The sequence below is a fragment of the Pseudopipra pipra genome, chromosome 1, assembly GCF_036250125.1.
Source record: "Pseudopipra pipra isolate bDixPip1 chromosome 1, bDixPip1.hap1, whole genome shotgun sequence".
NCBI classification, from domain to species: domain Eukaryota; kingdom Metazoa; phylum Chordata; class Aves; order Passeriformes; family Pipridae; genus Pseudopipra; species Pseudopipra pipra.
The window spans coordinates 47,267,474-47,288,003 of NC_087549.1; the positions used below are offsets into that span (position 1 = coordinate 47,267,474).

A 20,530-nucleotide genomic window follows, 5' to 3' on the forward strand; every position below is an offset into this window, starting at 1 on the left:
CCACATGCATTCCTTTTACAGAAGAAAATCTGAAACTTAGAAAGTAACCTGGTGTACAAACTACTCTAGTCAGCCTTAATACAAAAAACTAGAGAATTCAATTACTAATGCAAGACAAGATATTTGAATTTGAATCCAGGAATGGAGAAGATGAGAAATCCACATTAGTAATTAGTCTGCTGTTGTTTATTGGGAGGGGGTGGGATGGGGTAATGGTTCCAGATGCTGTAATGTCCTCATAAAAAGGAGCTGAAATGTATAAGAAATAGAGCAGTTGTGTCTAAGCTCTACTTCAGAACAGCAGAAAAAAAATCACAGAACAAGATGAAAATATATCTATATCTTTACTGAATTCTCTTCTGAATACAACATATCTGTTGTACCAGATAAGGCAATAAGGTCCAGGTTTTCTTTGTAGAAATATGTGCAAAGTAATATTTTAAAGTTTTTAAAAAATAAATTAGTGTTCTGTTCTCTTCTTGTTGTCCTTCCTTATCTTTTTGCTCTTTCCTGCTTGTCTAGATGATTCTTCCTGAAACGAAAAACAAACATTTCAAAATTTAAACAATATTCTTGTAAACACAACTATTCTCTCAAGGTAATCATTGAGAATTATTTTTATTATGAACAGTGTTCATAGTTCACTGGGATTTATGAAAATTTTGAGTTGTATAATATTTATCCATTCAGTCTTGCTATTTAGAAATTTCTGCCTTCAGCAATGATAAAATTATAGACGTAGCTACGCCAACAGAATATAATATAAAAATAATCTCAGCCACTTCCACTCAGGGAAGAAGTTACCAGTATAGAAATAATTCTATAGCACTATACTGCAGAACTCCTCTTAGTGTGGATGTGGCCTCATCACAAGATACACCAGGACATTAAAACTGCTTTGCTTCCCTAAGTGAAATAAACCTACAGTGGGAAAAACAAAATTTGGCCAATCTTGCTGGATCAACACTGTAATGTACAGTTTACTCTGACTGCCAATTCTGAAAAACAAGACTTTTCTTTGGTAGGCATTCATTGCAAGCACTCCCCAAAATGGTGAAGGAATCTGACACTACATCTGACAAGAACACAAGACATTTTAATCTATTCCTTTCTATTGCTCACACACGGGAAATGGACTCAAACAGGTTGTTTGAACTCTGATATTCTGAAGAGAGTTAGCTAAAAAAATACTTTCTCCAAGAGCCACATCCATGGCACTAGAATAATCATTACCCTAAGTTCCATCTGTTATTTTCTGATGGACACTGGTAACCAAATATGTTTGTTAATACACAGTAAAAAAAACCTAGTCTGTTTTAAGTTGTTAAAAATAGAAAAAGTAGGTATTTTTTTGGTACTAAGCCTTATCAGGAGGGTAAATACTTAAAAATCATTCATTTCCTTTTATTTTACGTGCAATGTTTTAAAAAAAACACTGATAAACTGTCAAGAACATGAATCACCAAGTACATACAAGCAGGTTTAAAATGGAAAAAGCAAATAACTGAAAAGTGGAGGGGGAGAAATGCCAAAGAATGCTCAGCCTTCAGCCATAGCTACCTGAAATACTTTCACATACAGAAAAAAACCTGACAGCTGCATACTTTTTCAATTATCCATTAGTAATTATTTCCTACTATCTGAAACTCTCTGTCGTTAGCAATTACATACTATAATGCACATAGATATATGTAATATGGTCTTCTGAGGATGAAGAAGTGTTGATTCTGAGGATGAAAAAATGTTGAGAAACAAGAATGTGAGATTATTAAATGACCTGAGTCCTTTAACAAGTAAAATGCCATTCAAAGTCATTTGGAACTTTGTCTCCTGAGTTATTTAAGCTCCCTTGGAACATTTTACCATAATCTTTTCTGTACCAGTAATGTTACTTCGCTTGAATTCTTCTAGTCTGGATGTTTTTTTAACGGTGTCTATCATCTATAATTCTGAAAACTTCTTTGAGTCTAACAAAGCTTTCCATTTTGAAAATGCCTACTTGTTACAGAGATTCTCAAGCTCAGTCTGCCTGCAGACTAGAACTGGTGGCACAGGGAAGCATTAGAAGTGGCAGCTTCCAGTTTTCTGAACACAGAAAGAGGCATTTCCCTTTATCATCCTCCCCCAGCTCTCAAATTTCTGTTTTGATCAATGTTCTCAACTGCTTCTACCCTTCTGCTGCACACCTCATGCTTACAAAACAGGTCACTAGCTTCCTTGGAAGTTCTCTGAACTGATCCTGTTAGTGCATCAAAGCAACCCAAGGATGATACAGGTTGTATTACTTTTCTTCTGGCTTCACCTAACAGGGAAAATTCACACAAGTTCACATGCAAACGCCCTTCTAAGGGGCAGAAACTTACCACTGAAGGCACATAGTCATATTCCACAAGTACATTTCTTGCACAATTGTTTATATGTTTGAAACGATCTGGTCCTAAGAGAATACCTCCATACCAGCGGGATACCACAACTAACACATTGTGGACGTTCAAAATCTGTGAATAACAGAAAGAAATAAAAGTTGTTCTTTTAGTTTTACTGTTGGCGCCAATTTTAAACATAAAAAAAGTTTACTATCTTGCATTTTTATGAAGGCCTTACAGTCAGGTCTGTGGCCCACAAAGGTTATCAGAGAGTAACAAAGAATGACAAGCCAGCAGTTGTGCTTAAGCTTCCCTCTCCAAGCTCCTATCCAAAGTTAAATGCAAAAGTAAAATGAGTCCACGTATCTCCCTCAGAAAGGGCACAAAGCTATCTCATGCACTACCATTGCTCATCCATGTGCCAAAAGCTTCAGGTGTTAAAGGGAAAATTACTGAGTTACATTTCTTATTGTTTGATATGACCAATTATTATTTCCAGAGAACCTTTATTATTAAGCAAATTGTCTATCCACATTTTTGGAAGTGTTGATGGATGAGGCTCATAACAGTCAGGGCACAGGCATTATTCATATGGATACCAAAATGTAGCTAGTACTGTTAGTATGTGCATGTTAACAACCATTAATCGTCTTCATTAAGGAGAAAAAAATAGATATTTCACTAATTTGAACAATACTGTTACAAGAGTCTATCATTGTTTGTGAAAACAGAAATATTCTTAGAATTTTAAAATGAAAAGGATAATGAAAAAAAAGAAAAAAGGATTGTGGTATGTGCTGTGACAGATATTTTCTACTCTTCCTTTAGGTATCAGCCATAAAGTCTATTTATAGCAACTGTTCACAGTAAACAGGATGGTACTAATCTAAAATACAGTTTTTTGTAATCAAAAAGAGCTGTCTTAAGTGCTAGGTTTATCTGAAATAGGATTAGATTTCTATTGCAAAAAAAAAGAGCTACAAGTACAGAAACAATAAATGTTTTAAATCACCTAATCTTCATACCCATATCATACGTCATAAGAGCTCATAACAAAAAAACTACGAGATCTATGAATATCTAGAAATCAGCCCATAAACTATTTTAATCTTTTTCTATGGTTGAAAATTGCTCTTTTCTGATCCCTACCCTAGTATTCTTCCAAAACTAAAATATTCCAGTAACTAGGACTACAGATGGAGAGAGATCATCCATATAATTTAGATATATTCACATCTGAAAGGAGATACTTCACGTCACTTTCTAAACTGCATTTTTATGGAATATTAAGTGCTTAGACACTCTAAATCTGACAGCTTTCAAAAGTATGTATAACCAAGCTGAGGACAAGCTGATAAGATCAGAACAAACTGAGGTACAGTAACTGCCAAATTCTTTCTTCACATTATTTTCATAACAATGTTTTCACTCTTAGCACATATACCTGCATATATCGCGCAACCAAAGTTTTCCTTCCCAAGTCTGGTTTGAGTTACTTAGAAGGTTGAAAAAGTTCTAAATTAAAAATGTCAAAATACTTCCATCAATTGTATTTTTTTCAGAAAAAAAAAATTTTGGGGGGGAAAAAAAGTCTCCAGGAATAAGAGCATAACACACTAAGCAACAAAATATTCAAGCAAGAAAAGTATGGGAAAACAAAACTGTTGTGAAGGTGACATCAATCGAAAAATAAAAATCAAAACCAATATTTTATCTGCTCATACTGCTAAGTGTCTTGAGGCACATCATTAAGACGTACCCAGACAACCTCTGTAGTTTATGATATTTTATTTATAGTTCTACTAGGGCTGGCATCATGAACCAAAATTTATCAATCTCAAGTCACATTTAATAGCACCTTTGGTGAGGGAATATTATTTCAAAAAATGAAAACTAAAATATAAACAAGTATGAGAGTTAAGGACACAGAACCAGAAACAGCATAACAAAATGGACTAAATTATCAAAACAACTTAACTGCTTCACTCCCACTACCTTTTGTTCTTGAAGTTCTACTGTGCAAGTTCATATATATGTCTTTCTATTATGCATACTCGAGGAAACAGCATCAGCTTCTTCCAGTCTTCATTTTCTATATACCTTACACCACATGGTAAGCATAGGAATCAAAACTTCATTATCTCTTAAACCCATTCAAACTATTACTACCACCTATGAAACACCACTCGTTCTATAATCTGAGACTTGAAAAAATACTCCAGTCTGTGTTTTTCCCTTCATCTTTAAGAAAACAAACATCTGTTTGACTGCAGCAGAGCAAGAATTAAAATAATTTTCTACAAGCTTATTTACATTGTAGTGATTTTTAAAATCTGTTCAAGATTTCTAGAAGTCAAAGATTAATTTCTAGAACCTGCATGAGATGAAGAAGACGTCCACCTGCTGCTGTCTCTCCATCATCTTCACAATCCTGTAAGAAAGTCTGCTTATCTTCACAGTATATTCTTGGAAAAAAACCCAAACAAAATAGATTAAAAAAAAGTCAATCAACTAACATCTTTACATGATTAATAAAGTCTCAGAGATTTTTCATACATATATGTATCAATTATAATTCTCTACTAACAACATTTACATGAAAACAGGATGAGGCTTAAGGTAAACCACAAATATTTATCTGTACTGTAGAACAAGTTTTGAGAAGCTTTTACACAGACTTTAGCTGCTTCAGGTTAACTCCAGAGTCATTACCAGCATAAAGTCCCTACAAAGGAAAATCCTTCGGTTTTTAGCCTAATAATTACACCTAGCTGAAGCCAACTATATCAGATACAGGTTCAAATTATGGTAAAAACCCATAAGTGGTAAGAACTTGGGCAAAAACATCACGAATAATTAGTTAGGTCTGTCTTTCAGCAGCAACATGAAACTATTCCTGAAATTCATCTTCAGATTCTCCATGTCATCTTCTTTCTCAGGGGGCACTCCAGGAAACTTTTAGATATATTGCTTCATACAAAGGACAGCTGCACAGGTCTAATTTTCCAGAAGTAATGCACAGAGGTCTACTGTTTGTTACCAACTGATTTTATAACTTCTGAACTTACTAATACACAGGTGACACAATGAGAAAGAGGCTTCTGGTACTAGATGACAAATAGGAAGCAGTAAGTATGTGTCTGTTGCTTTTTTGAAGTGTATGTGGATAGTATGAGTGAAAGAAGCCAGATCATCATCTGCAACAACAGAAACCCCCTCTTTACAGAAACCCTTTACTTACTTTTACTTTTTGGTAAAATAAGCTTTCACTTGCTCTCATTTCATGTTTCATTAGGATCACACCAGGATTGGCATGAATGGATCAGCATCTATACTGCTTTTTCAGATGACTGGTTCCTCCAGTAAGGAAAGGGCTCCCTTTTACTGTCACTTACATTCCTCAGAAAACCTGCATCGCTATCTGGACTGAGACCAATTGATTTCACAAAAGCTGTGTTTACAAAATTTGCCAGAGGCAACTGCCAAATTAATTTTTACCTGTTTCTCATATTCCCTGAAGTTTCTTGTATTTCAGCTGAAACTTCATATGCCAAATGTCTGCATCAGGCTTTCTGTTTCGAGTCTTATTTCAACTGAACATTTTCACATATTTCTAAATATAAGGTTGGGGGGAAAAAAAAGTTACTTCACCCGAGTAAAAACACATTTAGTTCAGGATGATGTAGCATTTCCACGCTCACATATACTATACAAAGTATACCAATGCATGTTCAAATCCACTTTTTTTCTTCTATTTCTAATGCTGCTTTACTATCTTATTTCCTACTGTATGTTCTTGAACTCCAAGTAAAGCCTGCAATACCATTCAAGTAAGAAACCTATTCCCTTAAGGATTTAATAGGAACGAATTTCTTTCTCATGCCCTGCACTCATTTGTCAAAGAACGCTTAAAAAAAAAAATAAAAAGAAAAAATCACTATTTGCATCTCACCGGTATGCATATATGTTGTGAGTAGCACTTGCAATCTTCTTGTTCTCATATAATTTTTCAAGAACTCGTTTTACCTTTAAAAAACCGGAAAAACCCTTCCTTTAGTAACAGGGATTTCATATACACATCTCAATATCACTGCGAAGCAAACATCTCCTTCTTAGTACATATACGAAACAATTTTACGTTTTGACATAAAATGAATTATATATTCAGTGTATTAACTCAAGAGGCTGCTTCTCAGTACCCTCATGTTTGTTTCTAATCATTTTTCTGGGATGCTGAAAACAGACGCTCCTTGAATTTGTACATTGTATACATTCATGTTATTGATGAAGATATAGAAGTGTCATACTGATTTACTAAACAGGAAAGATAGTAAATTTCAGAAAATATTTTTAATCAGTATTATGTATAAGTAATTAACCTGATTATTTTTCCAACTATAAGATTAAGCTGGAATAGAACACAACTCGAATATACCACTACACACTGCTTTTACTTATTTCACCAAAAATGTGATGTTTAGAAAACCTTACTATATTTCGCTTTGAGTTTTTCCCCAAACGTGGAGTTTTTTCAGAGTTTCCATTTCACAGAAAGAACAACAAAAAAAGAAAAGGTTCTATTAGGGGTCTGAAAGTGTCAGTATTTCCCAGGAAATATTCCCATCATGTCCATTTTTCTGCTCTTAAGAAGCATTAATCATTATAAGTCCATCTTACGCTTCTAATTAAACAAGCTAGCAATTGTTCAAGCCTTTCCAATGGTCTAGCAAAAAGGAGAGCTTATGATTAAGGCATCATTTTAGTACATAATGCAAAACATTACTGAAGTCGAGGAAGTTTGGGAAAACACGCCTAGCAAGTAAATTGCCTTTCACTGCAAGGAAAAATGTCTCTGAGGTGTAATCAACAGCCATATTTAAGGTCTTAGCTGCACTGTGCTATTTCCAATTTTTCTTGAAGAAATCCAACTGACAAAAATCACCTCAAATAAAAGATACCTCAATGAAAAAGCTGCTATTAATAGTAAAGAACATTTTTTCAGACACCTGTCTTCTCCTTATTTTAAATATTTAAGAAAGACAACTTATATTAATACACTCTCATAAACGTGGACAATTCACGGACATAGGGTACAAATCATATGAAATGATCATCACCTTTGACATCACTTATTTGCCAGCTACCAGGTTCCTAAAAATATATTTTAAAGATTCATTATGTGTCTGTATTAGCAATGAACCTCGAAGACAGACATCTTAAGCCTAAGCAACAATTTATCCTTTTCCCTGATGTAGCTCCTGAGCATTTCTTTTCCTCCTGTTCCCCTTCCTGCTTTAGGGAAATAAGGGATGTGATTCTCTACATCAGAATGTGTCAGTGAGGCACATGCTCATAAAAGACACAAGATGTTTAAACAATAAATCAGTTCTTATGAACTGATTCAATGTTCAATTCTTATGAACATCATTCAGTGAAGGAGTTCACACTGTACTCTGCACACTGTCTCAAAATATTGATGAGTATCACTGCATCACACAGATTATGCAGATAAAGTTGATAAAGAAGCCAGCTTTCACTACAGCTGTAGCAGTTACTCCATTCCTCATAAATTTTGACTTTCTTTCAGAAAAATTAGTCCATACTACAGTAAAGCTTCCCTGCAGTCTGAAGACCAAACACCTCACACAGCAAGACTCTTGTGAAACAAGACGGATTCGACACTTTGGGGAATTGCTCTATCTTTATACTAACTATATACCAGTAAGCCTTGACTGGAAATTCCTGGGTTTATTGAGTATTTGTTGTCTTTAAAAAAAAAAAAAAAAAAAAAGTCATGAAAGAAGAATGTCAATTAAGAACATATTTGTATGCAAAAGGTAACTCACTAATCTGCTTTAAGAGAGTCCTACTCCTTGACACAGATCTATCCTTTCACAAACTGCTGTCCGTGGGTACAGACTTCCTCATGTGTAGGAACAATTTTACTCATAAATCATTATAACAGAGTAAGAGTATTTTAAATTGAAAAAATTACATTAACCCACTTATTCTGATTTCCTCCCTTTCTAAAGCAACTCTTTGAGTTCAAACATATATTACATATAAAATAATCACTTAAAGCAGATACAGCTGTAGCACAAAAATCTAAATGAATGTACAGTGTATGTGAACTTGAAAGGTCGAAGTGCTCCAGGAAAATATAGGAATTTAAAGACCCAATCTTATATCCATACTGGGCAAATTAATGAGAGAATTAAAAACAACAAAAAACCACCACAGACAGATTAAAAAGCTACATCTTTTGTATAGAGAAATATAACTCAATATCCTGTCACCATTCTTGCACAGTCACTGAACATGTAGTAGACTTAGCTTACCTGGAATTTCCAAAAAGCATTTGACAATATGCCCTACCAAAAATCCTTAAAATAAAACCTAAAATTGGATAAAAAGGAAGAGAAAAATCTTCTCAAGGTTTAACTCTCAGTTCATAATAAGAAAAGATGAGTAGCTTCCCCACTGAACAGGGATGATCAAAGGAGGCTGATGACAATAGATGCAAAGTGATGTACAAAGTAACTCAAAACCCCTCTCAAATAGGTCTCGATAAAGATTTACTTATGCATTATCCAAGTGTGTTTTTGAATAGAATTGCTTTCTGAGGGATGGAAAACATTTATAAATTCATGTTAATTAATCTTCCAATTAACACATGATAGACTCAGGAGCTTCCAAATATTTTACGATAAACTTCCCATCACCTAGAAGTCAAATTACAATGTTCTTATTCTCTTACATCTAAGGAACATAATGGTAAAGAATAGCAGGAAGCACTGCAGAGCTGTTATTTAGAGATATTCAGCTGAAAGCAAGAAACTGGTGACTACTCAGACAATGTTAGCACACAAAGATGCAGAGACAGACAGACAGACAGACAAACATACCTGGTAAATTCAAAGTCTTCCAGTAATATTTTGTCAAGCTCAAAATACAGGCAAAAGGAGAAGAACTGATTTCTACTAACTTGTCTGGTTGTCACCACTGGGGCCAGATGTGCCTGGAAAGTACTCCTTCGATCTGTGATTGGGTTTCCGTGATGTATGGGTGGCAGTTCTTCATCTATTGATCACAAACAAGGAAGTGTTTGTTTTCTTTCAGGAGTACAAAACCAATGTATACAGCTATGTAAGTAAAAAATGTCTCGACTTTTAGAAAGGGATTTGTTAAAATGACGTACACGACATGACAAACAGAACAAGTAAAAATACGTTGGGTTATTTAATGACTGTTATCAAACTTTATTACGATTTTATTGTTACTAATTTTTCTCTAAAGCTGAGTAGAATAGCAGAATCTTCAAGCCTCTCCTAGATTATTTCAACAGAAATAACATGAGCATACTTTTTACCTTCCTGACTTTCAGATGTCATGTAATTTAACATTTTAATTGGATCTTCCTGAATGGGCTCATAGTCTAGGAGAAAATCTTCTCCATCAACTTCATCAACTTCTTCACTGGTTTTCTTAATATCCGGTTCTATTACAATATAAGTAGTAGAAATCATTACACATTTTTTTGCAAGAAAAGCAAAACAAAGTTTCAAACTCTTTGAAATCTAGAGTTCTGGCATTCAGATTTAGAGACAAGTTAATACATCACAGTCTGATTCCTACTGAGGGTCTATGATGTGGTGATAATGCAGTTTTTATAACAGGTATTTTCCATAAAAAAGCAGAGGGGTGATAAAGCATGTTCAAAAGGTCTAGAAAATCATTAGATATAATAAGTAGAAGCTATAAAGTTGCAGTCAAAATACCCAAACTTCCAACACCGTCAGTAAAATTTTCACTTCTCAGTATCCACTCCTTCAGTCACCTCAATGAAAACTAACTTCTTAAATGTCCGTGATGCAGCAACAAAATGCTCAGTTTATTGAAAGACTAAAACCAGACCTTACTATGAAGCAACACTGAGAACAGAATTTATTTTCCTCTTCAGTCTTTTATTCCTCACAGGACTAAGCTAACATCCATGACACAGAAAAGTACTTCTCTTACCTTTTGCCACATGTGCATGCACACGTCACTCACACATTTCATAGCACTTTAGCATTTTAATGCACAGAAACCCCTCCACCATTTTTTGAAAGAACTGTGAATTTACACAAACTGGGTAAGAGTAACAACAGAAAAATCACTGCAATTCTAGAGATCGTGTACTTCTCATCCCAATACAGTAAAATACAATTAAGAAGGAATATTTGGTCATCTGTCTGCATATTCCAGTGAAGTTTATCTTCTCTTGAATTCCAATCCTCCAACAGTGCACTCAATATCAGAAATTAATTACTGACATGAATAATTCCTTTGCAAAACAGAGGACAATGCATAATGTACTCTGTGCAGCACTGTCCTTTCATGCAAGTAATTTCATTCCTGAGAGAACTGAGGACTGTGTTCTAGTTCAAAGGCCACATCCTTTTCTCTACTGCTTTTTAAAAAGGGAAGCTATCACTATAAAACAGTAAGCCACGACACTTGAGACTGTTTTCTGATATGCAGATCCAATACAAAATTGGACGTAAACTTTAACTTGGACTGAAATTTACTTTGCAGTGCAACACAAAATAAACTGAAAACCCCGGTGTTTTCTGAAGTACCTGGCTCTGAAGATTGTGCCTTTTCTATCAGAACTTCTCGTATCTTCTCCACCCATAAATACAGTATACTTTCACCAAGGTTCTGTCTGGAAGTAAAAACCCACAGAAAATGAAGAATCATTTTTGCAGATTTCATTTGGAAAGCACGCCAAATAACATACAGATTTCAGACACACAGAAATAGAACATAATAAGCTAGTGAGATAAACAGCTTAGGCAGGCTTGTGGAAAGTTCTGTTTCCGTACTTCACTGGGCAAAACACTGTATCTGCGGTATCTGTGTTGTTACATACTCTTTGTGGCTTGCTTTACTTATTTATTAACATTAAAAGCACAAATGATGGAGGGAAACAGGAAACTGACAGAAACTTTCTGACCACTGCGCAAAGGGAAAACAACTGTGGGAAGAGTAAGTCAGTATTTTCAAAAGAATACTAAGCTACAATGTCCAGACTTAGAGCTTGCCCTGGATCAGTTTTCTCTACAAAAAGCACTGTACTGCCAGTGGTGAGCTCCTTCAGCTGCTCTGCAGTTGAAGCTGCTCTTCATCAGTACGGCTGAGGTTGACCTCAGTGGACTGTGATAGGAGGTCAGTGGCAGCAGACACAATGGAACACTGGATTGATAAACTACATTTTGGGTAACAAGCAGACCTACAGGACAGAGAGGTAAAGATCTAGGTCTAGGAGTCTTCAGTCAGGGGATACAGATGTGTATTAAGGTACTGGGGGAGGATGGAACAAACATGTTCTATATATGCATATTTGGAATTAAATGCTTCCTTTATGTACAGCAAACAACTCAAAATACATTTCAAATGGTGTCCTGCAAAGCTGTCTTCACAATTTTAGTTTAGTACGTTTATGAACGATGCACGTTTGTCTCTGAACCAAAACTAAAGATTTAGGGCCATATGTAACTCAAGGTTTCTCATTAATTTTATTCTTACTGCCACCACCTGGGCACCATGTAAATGACAAAATAACATCTTTAAACTCTCACTCAGCTTAATGTATACAGCACTACTGCTGGAAACAATCAAATTCAAATAAACATACATATTTTAAGAAAAAATAAGGAATTTATAAACTTGTAGCTCTGTCTTCAAAATCTGGACAGACTCCAGAATAATTCAACACCTTGATCTCACACTGCTTATCATAAAGAAGCACTGCCTTAAAACCTGAAGACCTAGATTTTTTTTTTTTTAGTGATGGAATGAGACAGATTAGACAACAAATAAAATTTTTCTGTTTTGTAAAGTAAATAGCAATTTCTCCAGCTACTGCCCAATTTCAGTTTCTGAGGTTGTAAATTACACTTACTCTGAAAAGTTACCTTTCTATGCTGCTATTTTTTTTGTCACTTGTGTCTAAGTCACGAAACAAAGCTTTCTGTTGAATAAAAATCTTACCAGAAGAATATCTGGTTAAACACAGTTATTTGCTATACTTTTTGTCTCCCAAAACAAACTTGTAATCTATAATTACCCACTCTTTACACGCCCTTAAGAAGACACAGCGATCAATAGTATAGTTCATACTGGTTTAGATTGCAGAACTCTACAACTTAGATCACTAGGGACTAAAGACCTGGTAAAACACACAATGCAAATGATGCAGAGTATCTGTTTATCCAACAACCACTCGGACATTGAATAGATAAAAGGCTTTCACAAATACTGTGAATGTCAGGGACTACTCCAGGTTTTTAAACAGTCTAAAATGACATATATGGCCTAAAGTACAAACATTCACTTCCTGCTGAACAAACAAAAGTCAGAGACCAGCAAGGACTCTGAATAGCAGCTGATATAGACAGAAGGGAACCACAAGGGACTGAACTAGCACACTCTAACAGCCTACAAGACTGCAGAGGTGGGGAACAAAAAAAAAGAAAAAAAACTCTTTCACAGCCATGCTCACAGTCCTCACATGCCAACTTGTGCCAGATGCTCAGGACATTTAAAGAACCACCTACAGCAGCTCTACCTGTGGTACAGACTTCATCAAATCCTTTGAATCTGGACAGCATTAAGGACAATCTCTGTCCTTTTTCCTCCACTGAAAAACTGTGGTGAATATGATCCCATAGACTTTTTGCCTAAAATCCTTGTGCATTTTTAACACTTCAAATTCAATTTTACTTGCTTAAATTATCTGTTGCTTAATTAGCTAAGAAACACAGTTAATCAAAGTAACTGAGTAATTAGATAAAAACCCATTAAGCAAGCTAAGTGCTCCCTTCCTTATGGCATTAAAAAAACATTTCTTACGCAAGATGTTCAGATTTCACTATCTGGGGCATGACTGTGCTTCCTTATGATGCATTTTCATTTAATTTATTTTACATTATATTTGGGATCTGAAAGAAATAAATAAACCATAAAAAACCCCAACATTTATTACCCCAATTTCACAGCAATTTAAAAATACATAATTTGAGTATTTCTAAATGCTCTGTTTATTCTCATGCATTCATTGTGCCTTGTTGTAAGCTGCACACTGTGATAATAAACAGTCCATGTGATGATCCAGATTCCAGTTAATAGATTCTGCATGTGTTTGTTTTAAAACCTAATTATCCCTTAGCTTTTAAGAAAAAATGTGCTCTAAGACACAAACGTTTTCACATCCTGTGCTTTAACATTCAAATGCAGAATAGATGCAGAAATCTCATACTTGATAGCAATAAACAATCTCATAGATTCCAAAGGGCATCTATTCTATTGGGTTTCAAAATGAAAGCTTCTATCCTTATAGAAAATCAGGTCTAAACAACATAAAAGAGATTTCTCAGAGTTTAACACAATTTGTTATTGTAAAATGATTACTAAATACACTGCACCTTTAACTGTTAGCTTGATAAAAGAAACTTGCTCTGTCTATTGCAGCAATCACTTCATAACTACTAGTTAATACAGGTACTTCAAAAGCATACACTGAGCAGGGCATGGAACTCAAAATACAATGTATCCTTTTACTATATTCCACAGTCTCGAACTTACAGATATATTTCTTCCAAGCTATTTGCTAGTTCCGTATAATCTTGTCCTCGAAGCCAAGGGGCACTAAAATGAAAAGAAATACAATAAAAATTTCGCCATATGCTGCTTCCAACATTCTAAAATAAAAGTGATAAACACCTTGAAAATATAAAACACCAAGATTTCAGCTGTAAACATTTTGGGAATAGCACAATCACTCAGTTTTCCTTCAAGACATCTAACCTGGGCTGCAAGAATTAGAGTTGAGGGAAGAGAGAAAACTTTCATAGGGAGCTCTGTAATGTTAACTTGGGAGAAAGAAAAGAATATTCTTGCTGGAAACATCCCTCATCCCCTGTATACTTTAATTTGAAGAGTCGTCTTAACTAAACTTCCACTTACATGGTAAACAATCAACAGTGGTAATTCAGACAATACAAATGTTTGCAAGAAAATTTCACCTACTTGAGTTGATAAATGGGTGGCTCTTCAGTCGGATATCCTGGTGGCAAAATCACCTGAAAGAAATACAGGAAAACTATTCATTGGACTGCTTCTCTCAGCTAGCTGAGCTTTACTGAAGGACTCTGATGTCGAGGACTAGAACTACAACTAGTGTTACAAATGAAGCAAACAGCTGGGTGTGTTGATATAGAATTACAAGAACATCTGAATATCTGTATTTAGAATTCCGATAACGGTAACACATACAATTATATTTCATGGCGCCATTTTTAAAGAAGCAAAATAAAGCATGGAAAAAATTTGAAAGGAAGCTGCACACACGGTTACTGGACTTAAATAAGTGGCACCACATTTCCATAAGTAGACACGTCAGTGTTTCTTGCACTAAGAAACTTATTGCTTTCCGTGCTGAAGACATAAAGTAACGAGTTACTCAATTAAGTTGATCCAAATTTTGTTTTGTGAAGCAACTGCAGCAGATTCGCTGAGGTGCGCTACACGAAGTCAATGTTAAACATTTTTCAGAAATTAGTCTTTGGAGAAGCACACTGAAATGTTTTTGCCAGGTGTGGAATTAAGATATGTAACTACTGAATATATCACAAGCACATCGATGTGTTACAGGAAAACAATCACTGAGAAGTCTTATCACAGATTCCAATTTAAGCTTCTTAATCCACCTTAGTAAATAATGAACCGTATTTAGAACGGTTTCATGCAGCACACATTTTCACCTGTCTCAGTCCAACTGCAAATTTTGTGCTAAACTCTTTACCACTATACCTGCAAACAGAGGGTCCATTTTGGTTGATCCAGACAATCACTAATCTTAATGCAGTAGATTTTTTCATCTTCATCAACAACACACCAATCTTCACCATAGATGGATGAAAGGGCTTCAATTTCATCAATCTAGAAGAAAAAAAACCGAAACCATTATGCAAAAACAAATAACTCCCCCACAAAGCCCATAACTTTGTGTTGCACTCACAGTATTTTTTAAATCTTGCTCTTCTACAGCTTACTGACAGATGTGACAAGATTCACTTTACTGGAATGCTGTAAGTATTGGGGATTCAGTCCTGATTCACAGTTGTGCCTGGGGAGGTTTAGGTTGGACATCAGCAAGAATTTCTTCACAAAAAGGGTGATTAGACACTGGAATGGACTGCCCAGGGAGGTGGTGGCATCACCGTCCCTGGCTGGAGGTGTTTAAGAAAAGACTGGACATGGCACTCAGTGCCATGGTCTAGCTGACAAGGTGGTGTTGGGTCACAGGCTGGACGATGATCTCGATGATCTCAGAGGTCTTTTACAACCCAGCTGATTCTGTGATTCTCTAGGTAACTTCTGCTCAGTTCTCCCACGCACACACCAGGCTTTTGCATTTCAATGGATAATCATTTTCAGCAGTGACAAGGTGAGCAAAGTGACACGGAGCAGCGACAACACATTCCCGCAGCTCCCTATCCGTGCAGCTCCCGGCTGGGTCGGAGCCCTGCAGGGGAAAGACGCCCGAGGGCTCGGCACTAAGCTCTTCCTGAGGAAGAGCGAGTACTCGGCAAATTCCCATAAAAAACCCGGAGAGTCTCCTTCCACACAGAAACCAAACACCTGGAACGGGGCCTTGGTGCGAACGCGCCACCGCGGGCGCGGAGCCGCTCACGGGGCCGGGGCTCACCGGAATCCCCCAAACCACCGCTCTCCCAGCAGCCCCCCCTCGCCCCCACCGCGGCTCACCTGCTGCTGGGCCCTTCCCGTGTCACTGGCCGCCATCGGGACCCAAGCGAAGGGAGACGAGTAGGAGGGAAAGGGGGAGGGAGCCGCCCGGCGCCGGGCCGTGTGCGCAGCTGTGACCGTGACGCCGCCCGCCCGCCCTTCCGCCGCAGGACTGAGGGCGCGGGTACGAGTCTGCTGACACGGAGCGACACAGAACCCGCGTTCTGCTTCTCTGGTAGACTCTCGCCTTATTCCTTACGCCCCGTTTTGAAAATAAACTGTGTAAACAGTTTATGTTTCAGTGGCGATTTTACCGATGCAGCCCGTTTTCACCTTGCATTTATGAGACTCGGAATGAGCGATTGACAAAACTACGTGATTTCTCAAAGGATCATAGGTGTTCCAAGCAGTTTTCGTTACAGCTCTGGAAATTAATTTCTTTTATTTAACACTGACAAGTTTAAGACATCTCTTTAGAGAGAGCACCAGTAAAGATACCTTTTGGCTTGTGTGCAAAGCATGCGTGTCACCTTTTTTTGTGTTTTTGTAGTTCATGTTTTCTTCCACTGTGATTTTATGCTGACACAGTCATGAAGAATTCAAGTTAATATTTGTTTTCCCCTTTCTCAAAAGCTTGGAGAATTCCTGGAGAACAAGATGAGAGTTCAGAAGGATTGTGACAATCAGGACAGGCGTTATAAAGACAAAATCAAAACAAACAACCCATCAAAAAAACTCACCCAAAACAAAACAAAAAACCAAACAAAAACACCTAAAAAAACCAACAGAAAAAAAAATCCAAAAAACCGCCCAGAAACAAAACAACAACAACAAAGGCAAAAAAAAACCCAAACAAAAATAAAAACAACCAAAAAACCAACCAACCAACCAACCAAAAAACAACACACCACCGAAACCCAGGATGCAACTGAGTAGGGACAAACCTAACTGTATTATCAACTACATGTATTCTGGATGGAGATGGAGAACAACTGGTTGTACAGCAGTTCTGCAGAAATTATTTCAGAGTTAAAATGAATCTAAGACCTTCTTTTTCTCCAGTGTCAGAGACACAGTTGGTTTAATTCTTTACAGAGAGAGTAATCAGCCATTGGAATGGGCTGCCCAGGGAAGTGGTGGATTCTCCGTCCCTGGAGGTTTTTAAGATGAGGCTGGACGTGGCACTTCCATGGTCTAGCAACTGTGGTGGTAGTGGATCAAGGGTTGGACTTGATGATCTCAGAGGTCCTTTCCAACCCGTCTGATTCTATGAATTATCTTTGAAACAATAATAAAAAGAATATATCCAGTCTCAGAACATGACAAAAATGCACATTTTATCAGGCAAAGTCATGTATCCTACCTTGAATCCAAATTCTTCGTTCTGTCTTCTCAGGGCAAGAAAATACAGTGGGTAATTACTGGTGCTTTTCTGGATCTAGATTTTAATCCTAGAGCACAAAAAGCTTAAACCAGATACAAATAATAATATTTATTCAATCAGGATTGAATCACAAATAAGTGAAAAACACAGAACTTAAAAATACAGAAGAATTAAAGTTTGAGTAAAATATCAATAACCTTGCTATATTTTGTATACAATAGCTCAAGCAACATGATGCATTTGCAACTTCTCTTTTATAATAAAAAAAGAGGAAGATTAAGAACAAATAAGAACAATGTCACGTCATATACTAGTAATTAATGCCCTCAGTTCTGTATTCTTGTTTTGGGCAGGATTTGCTTATACTAAGATTCTGCCAGTACTGTAGCTTTTTCCTATAGTAACTTACCAACAAAACACTACATTTTCTCTAATGCTTCAATTCTACTCTACATTTAATAGAAATCTCATTCTGTAATAGAAATCTCAAATAATGAGCATATATACCTTTAAGCACAGAGTAGTTCAGCTGATTTCAGTTTCACAATGATGCGTTTCTCTAGATCGTGGCCTAAAGTGACATAAATTAGCTGTAAGTTTCCTAACTATAAGCTCTCTGTACACAGCTGATTTATCATTTTGGAACTAAAACCATATGCAACTGATTCAATCACAGGAACAAGAAAGTGCATTAACCAAGCCTAATTCTTGGTCTAAAACTACGTCTGGTAAGACTAAGGAGAAATATATGTATAGGTGACTTAGCACCTTGGTTATAAATGTTTCTTCTTATTTAGATACAATCCATTTTTTGTGCTAGCTATAGCAGTGTATTCAGTTAGTTGCCTTCTGTAGAGCTACAAAAATCCAAAAGCTTTTCTATGAAGTAGTAACTGCTAGCAGGTTTTAGGAGCCTCCTGAGTGAATTCTCACATTTTCTCCTGCCATACCTGCACTCAGACAAAAAGGGGCATATTAAAAGGAACTCTTCTCTGTTTAGGATTTTTTTTCTGCTTGAAAATACCTACAGGAACTGCTTGAGCTTGTTTTAGTGCTGCTTTTAGCAGCAAAAAGCATTTTTCATTTCAGAAGGCAAGCCAGCTCATACCATCTATAAATTAACTACATTATATGGTTATTTCCCAAAAAGTATGAAAGAAACTTCAGCAACAGACTTGCATCTGCAAGAATTTCTTTTGCAGGGAGTTCAGAACAACATGAACATCTGTTTTGATCACTCGCTGGCAGTTGCTCTTGGTAATCCAGGGACGTCCACAAGAATCATGTCTGAGAGTGTCAGCACATTAGTTAACTCTCCTGTGCCTGTCTTTTGCCAGCTTAGTAAATAAAATCAGTATGGAAATGTGACAAGGACGCGTGCTTACTGCACTACTTTCCAGATGGAGTTGAGGAGCAACTTCCTTAAAATTGCACCAGGGCTGCTGCCTGAAAGCTGCTAAGGAAAAAAAATTTTAGCTTCTGTCCAAGGACTGTTGGTCAGCCAATGAATACTCAGTCATTAAACATGTTACTGCATGAAAACAAACATACAACCTGTCATGTATCCTTTAGTACTTCCACTTATCATTTCTCTGTGTGCACTCCCTTGTACAGTTGTGTATCTCAAAGTTGACAAGTATGCTCTAGTCTGAAGAGGAAAGGTATATATGAGCACATATAAAATAAGTGTCAGTGCAACAAGGAGTTGCTGTGTCAGAACTAAAATTGTGAAGTTTCATGTGGGGTAGCAATATAAATGCCCAGAAATTCTTATCCCTTTCCAAGTCTGAAATGTTTTCCAAAAGTTTTTCTTTAATTCAGCCCTGGATAAACCATTAGCAACCTAGGTCAACTGTGCAGAGGTAGAAAGGTGGATATAGAAGCACTGCTTGTCTTCTCTCCACTGCAAATGGCATCTTGCAAAATGAGAAATGACTGGCATCTTGGCTTGTATAGTTTCTAGTAATGACATCAGTCACAATAGTGTGGTTACTTTTTTCAATAAAGAGTGGTATTATTTCAAAATTTCCAGCTGAAATACTTCCTAGTCAAAGGATTTGGTTGCCTGCAGCAATGAATTCAACTAATTGATGAAGCACTCCACCCAGCAAAAGCTCTCTCCCTAAAGCAGTTTCTCTTCAGGAAGCACTATGGCCTTACAGCTTTGACTTCTGTCATCAGGTTGCCCCATCATAGAATTTGAGAGGATGTAAAAACTACTGTGAAAATCACTGACAGAACAGTTCAGTGAGTTCTGTGCAAGGCTGTTTGCCAGCGCATTCAGCCCTAAGATGGGACATGTTTCATGCTTTCTGCAGCGCTAATTTCAGCAGGTTATCTGAAAAAGGAAAGACATGAAGAAAACAGAGAAAAGAGATGCTTAAAACAAAAAACCTTGATATCAGCAACACTTTTTTTCTCATTTCCACGCTTCAAAGTCTAAAACGCACTGGATCATTATTACTCTGGGATGTGCAAGGAGGCAAAACACACTATTTGAAGATGATGGAGGCAGGGGAAGTGTAGTGATCCTGACCAGGAGAGCACTGTACATACAGGAGACAGGGATCCACAGTACAGTTAACTGGAGCAGGCTCAAGTCTGTCCTATGCTGCCTTCAGGCCTGTGTCACTGCACAAAACCCTTAGAAGCCAGATAAACTCTGCCAGCTCCTTGACACAGAGGAGCCTGAAGGCAGCTCCTGTGTAGTGCAGGCAATTACACCATCTGTGTGGCCTTGCCTTTATCTACAAGCATAGCAAGGAGTGAACCTCTCCTGTGAACATCCTTTATGAATAGCTGTTTTCTTGTAAGAAAACTAAAATAGCTTGACCAAAGAAGAACTTCTGTCCACAGATGCAATCTACGTAGCCTGCCATGGGAGAAGTCCATCCAGGGTCAGTCTAATGCTGCAGGAATGCTGCAGTCTAATGCTGCAGATATCATGGCATCTAAAAGGATGCAAGATTTACCTGCTATCTCTGTTGCT

At 36.9% G+C, this 20,530-nt stretch overlaps 1 protein-coding gene across 2 annotated transcripts; it reads right to left on the reverse strand.

The window, feature by feature from the left end:
* Positions 1–325: 325 nt before the first annotated feature.
* Positions 326–16,302, reverse strand: IMPACT (impact RWD domain protein). Of its 2 annotated transcripts, XM_064654934.1 has the most exons (11): positions 16,179–16,302; positions 15,222–15,350; positions 14,439–14,491; positions 13,995–14,057; positions 10,988–11,073; positions 9,736–9,864; positions 9,352–9,446; positions 6,319–6,392; positions 4,741–4,831; positions 2,364–2,498; positions 326–532 (listed from the first exon to the last, which is right to left on the reverse strand). In XM_064654934.1, exons 1-11 carry the CDS (start codon positions 16,212–16,214, stop codon positions 461–463), a joined length of 963 nt encoding a protein of 320 aa, XP_064511004.1. In that variant the 5' UTR covers positions 16,215–16,302; the 3' UTR covers positions 326–460. The 2 variants fall into 2 exon arrangements, with proteins under 2 accessions (XP_064511004.1, XP_064511013.1); XM_064654943.1 differs by lacking the exons at positions 4,741–4,831; positions 6,319–6,392.
* Positions 16,303–20,530: the final 4,228 nt, after the last annotated feature.